The sequence below is a fragment of the Sinocyclocheilus anshuiensis genome, unplaced genomic scaffold (assembly GCF_001515605.1).
Source record: "Sinocyclocheilus anshuiensis isolate Anshui unplaced genomic scaffold, SAMN03320099.WGS_v1.1 scaffold985, whole genome shotgun sequence".
NCBI lineage: Eukaryota > Metazoa > Chordata > Actinopteri > Cypriniformes > Cyprinidae > Sinocyclocheilus > Sinocyclocheilus anshuiensis.
The window spans coordinates 51106-54772 of record NW_015557117.1 but is presented as its reverse complement, the minus strand read 5'-3'; the positions used below and the strand labels follow the sequence as shown (position 1 = coordinate 54772).

Here is a 3667-nt window from a genome sequence, read left to right as displayed (position 1 = left end):
TATATATATATATATATATATATATATATATATATACATAAAACATGCCATGACATGCCTGATGGTCATGTTCGTCAGTAAATGGCCACTGTTATGATTTGCTAATGTCACTTCATAGAGAAATGTCAACACGTGTCAAAAATGTGCACACAAATTAGTATTTTTGAAAACATTATCCATATTAAACTGTCATTTACAGGCAAAGCATAATGAAATTGTTTGCGATGCAGCTGCTATGAGATCCAATACAAAAATTTATTTATAAAAAAATGTGATTTCTCATGCCATGACTCCTTCAAATTTGTAGTGTTTTTTATTATTCATTTTAAAAGACTTTAAGAAGGTAATCTGCAAGTAAAAAAAAAGCTAAATAGCAATATATGCATGACCAATTGATTAACCAATATCAGCTGATCTGTTACATCGGTATATTGTGCTTTTGATGCACATTTCATATGTGGCCTAGTGGTTAGTGCTAGGTGTTGAGCAGTGGCGTTCATTCAAGTTCATATTCAGCTTGTATTTGTGATCCTACCATCATTTCCTGTCTGCTCTTGACTGTCACTGTCAGAAAATGGGGAAGAAAATATATATTTATACATTTATATTTTACAGCGCACCGGTAGGCTGTTTATTTCAATAGAAAGCTGTCAGCATGTTAAAAATAAAGTAGTGTTCAAAGTTGCCGTGTAATCAATGTTTCACAAGCAAGCCAGTCGTCTCTGTGTTTATTTTGACTGATGCACTGTTAATGACATATCTCTGTCTAGCCTGTGTGTTTTTGTGTGTAAGAACGGGGCCATGTGTGTAGTCAGTGTGTGTACGTTTATCTCCCCAGCCTCCGATGGGTTCCTCAGACTGTCTGCTGCAGGGCTGGAGCGCTTGATTCATTAGACTGTCAGCCTGTGCCTGAGAGAGTAATGCTTTTATGCAGGATTAGAACAGGGCCACCAGTGTTAGCTCTACAGGGAAATAAATACATGGAGGATGCACCCTCCCTAAGCTAGCCATTAGTCCTGTAGTCAACACCGTAACCGTAGATTTGTTTCTCTGATTCCTTTGATACGTCTTGCTTTACCAAAGGCCTCCAATCTCTTTTGGGCTGCTACTTTCCGAAAAAAAAAAAAAAAATTGTGAGAAGTTTGACACGGGCGGCTAATAACTGGGTCCTTTCCTGTCGTGTTTTGATTCTTTTTGCTTTGCAGGGAGACACTTCCATCTGGCCATGTTGGAAATGAAGGGTTACAGGCAGTTGTGGATGACAGCTTTGAGACTGTGTGACTGGGAAAATGCTAAACCAATTTAAATGTCCTATCGTTGGGACGAATGGATTTTCGGCAGGCGCTGTAAGGAATACTTGTTGCGGGAAAGGTGGAATAGGGTGTTGTTAAAACGCTTGAATAACCGAAGCATTCTTTTGGAGAAAAGTCATGAAGAGAGATGCAGAACGAAACCGTCATTAAGAAAATTCAGTGTTTGCTCGATCATTTCAAATTATAAATATGATAATTAGCCTCCAAAAAAGACTTCTTCATGAAAGAGCATTTAGAAAACTGAAAATATCAGTTATTGGAAGCGGTGCCCATCAGCAACCCATAAGTCCATTTCCCTCAAATTACCATTCATTACCATTTTAGTGTCAAACCATTAGTTTGACCAGCTAATCCTTGCAATTACCGGTAGTATTATACGGTTTCCTAACAATTCATTGCAGATTCTCTTTATGGCTCCATTAAAAGGATGGCTAATTTTGTGGCAAACTTGATTTCTCGTCAGTGGAGCCGGCGTTTCCTGTCGAATAGCCTTTGGAGAGCGAAGGCTCAAGGCTCTTTTATGGCCACCTCTCAGGCTCGGTGCATCGGTATGAGAGTGTGACTGTGAATACGAATCGCCTCTTTAGCCCTGCTGCTCTGGAGGGTCAGGCATGTATGCGAGACTGAGGCGAAGACAGCACTGCAACCACTTTTGTTCTAAATGGATGTGGGAAGTGATAGCAAGGATGTTTTAACACACTTTCCATTAGATTGGTGTAAAAAGCTAAGGTTGATTTAAATATGGATATGAATTCACTTGACGTCCATACCTGACATGCTTTCTCAATCATGTCTTGGTATAATTTTTAAATAACATTCATTAAAAAGTAATTAACACATATTATATAATGTGGAAAAGATCAGTATGCGTGTACATTCGTAGCCAACTATAGAAATGAATAATTCAAAGTTGAATGAAGTTTCAAACTACCTGAAAGTACATTAAATACTCTTCAGTCAAATATTTGAAGACTTTGTTTGAATAAATGTAACTTGTTATACCTGCCATCCTTCTCTCCTAAAGAGTCTGCCTAGCTTTGGACCGTACTTAAAGACGAAGACTGAAGTCCTGGCGAGGTATAAGAAGAGCCTTAAAGATGCAATGGGCAATGTGATCACAGACGCCAGTGATTCTAGAGTTCCCCAAAGAAACATCCCCAAAAAACCCATTCCTAATGTGAAAGTAAGTAATATCTTCAAGTATCATCTCACCTTTTGTTATTGGAGGCATTACATTTTTCCAGTGATATTAGGGCTGTCAGTCAATTGCAGATTTTATTCAGATTAATTACATGATATGTTGATGAGTCATATTAATCTCTCTCTCTCTCTCTCTCTCTCTCTATATATATATATACATATATTACATATAAGGTTTGGGGTCATTAAAGTACTTTTTATAAAGATGATTAATACTTTTATTTAGCAAGGAAGCATCAAATTGATCAAAAGTGACGGTAAAGGCATTTATGTTACAAAAGATTTATTTTTAAATAAAAAAAAAAAAAAAAATTTAACTCTCTATTCATCAAAAAATCTTGGGAAAAAAAGTTTCACCTTATCCACAAAAATATTAGGTAGCACAACTGTTTTCAACATTGATAATAATAAGAAATGATATATTAGAATGCTTTCTGAAGGATCATGTGACACTAAAGTGGAGACCGGAGTAATGGCTGCTGAAAATTCTGCTTTGCTATCATAGGAAGAATTTACCATTTTAAATATAATAAAATAGAAAACTCTTGTTTTAAATTGAAACAATGTTTCATAACATTACTGTTTGTACTATATTTTTGATCCAAAAAAAAAAAAAAAACAGCCTTGGTGAGCATAAGAGGCTTTCCTTCAAAAACATCTTGCCGAACCAAAAGTTTGAACGGTAGAGTACATAAATTAATTAGCTTCTTTGATTATTTTTAGTGAAAGTGAAAGTGAAAGTGACGTGACATGTGGCCAAGTATGGTTACCCCTACTCGGAATTAGTGCTCTGCATTTAACCCATCCTAAGTGCACACACACAGCAGTGAACACACACACACCGTGAACGCACACCCGGAGCAGTGGGTTTAGCAAGATGTTATTATAAATACACATTATTATAAGTTTGGTTCAATATTTTTGAACCAAAAAAAAAAAAAAAAACAGCCTTGGTGAGCATAAGAGGCTTTCCTTCAAAAACATCTTGCCGAACCAAAAGTTTGAACGGTAGAGTACATAAATTAATTAGCTTCTTTGATTATTTTTAGTGAAAGTGAAAGTGAAAGTGACGTGACATGTGGCCAAGTATGGTTACCCCTACTCGGAATTAGTGCTCTGCATTTAACCCGTCCTAAGTGCACACACACAGCCGT

At 36.6% G+C, this 3667-nt stretch overlaps 1 protein-coding gene across 1 annotated transcript in view; it reads left to right on the top strand.

Moving 5' to 3' along the window:
• LOC107677757 (dihydropyrimidine dehydrogenase [NADP(+)]) overlaps positions 1-3667 on the top strand; it is a 177070-nt gene that overhangs the window by 170465 nt on the left and 2938 nt on the right. The window contains exon 21 of the mRNA XM_016472774.1: positions 2338-2496. Within this exon, the coding sequence (XP_016328260.1) occupies positions 2338-2496 (159 nt within the window). The remainder of the gene's footprint in view (positions 1-2337; positions 2497-3667) is intronic.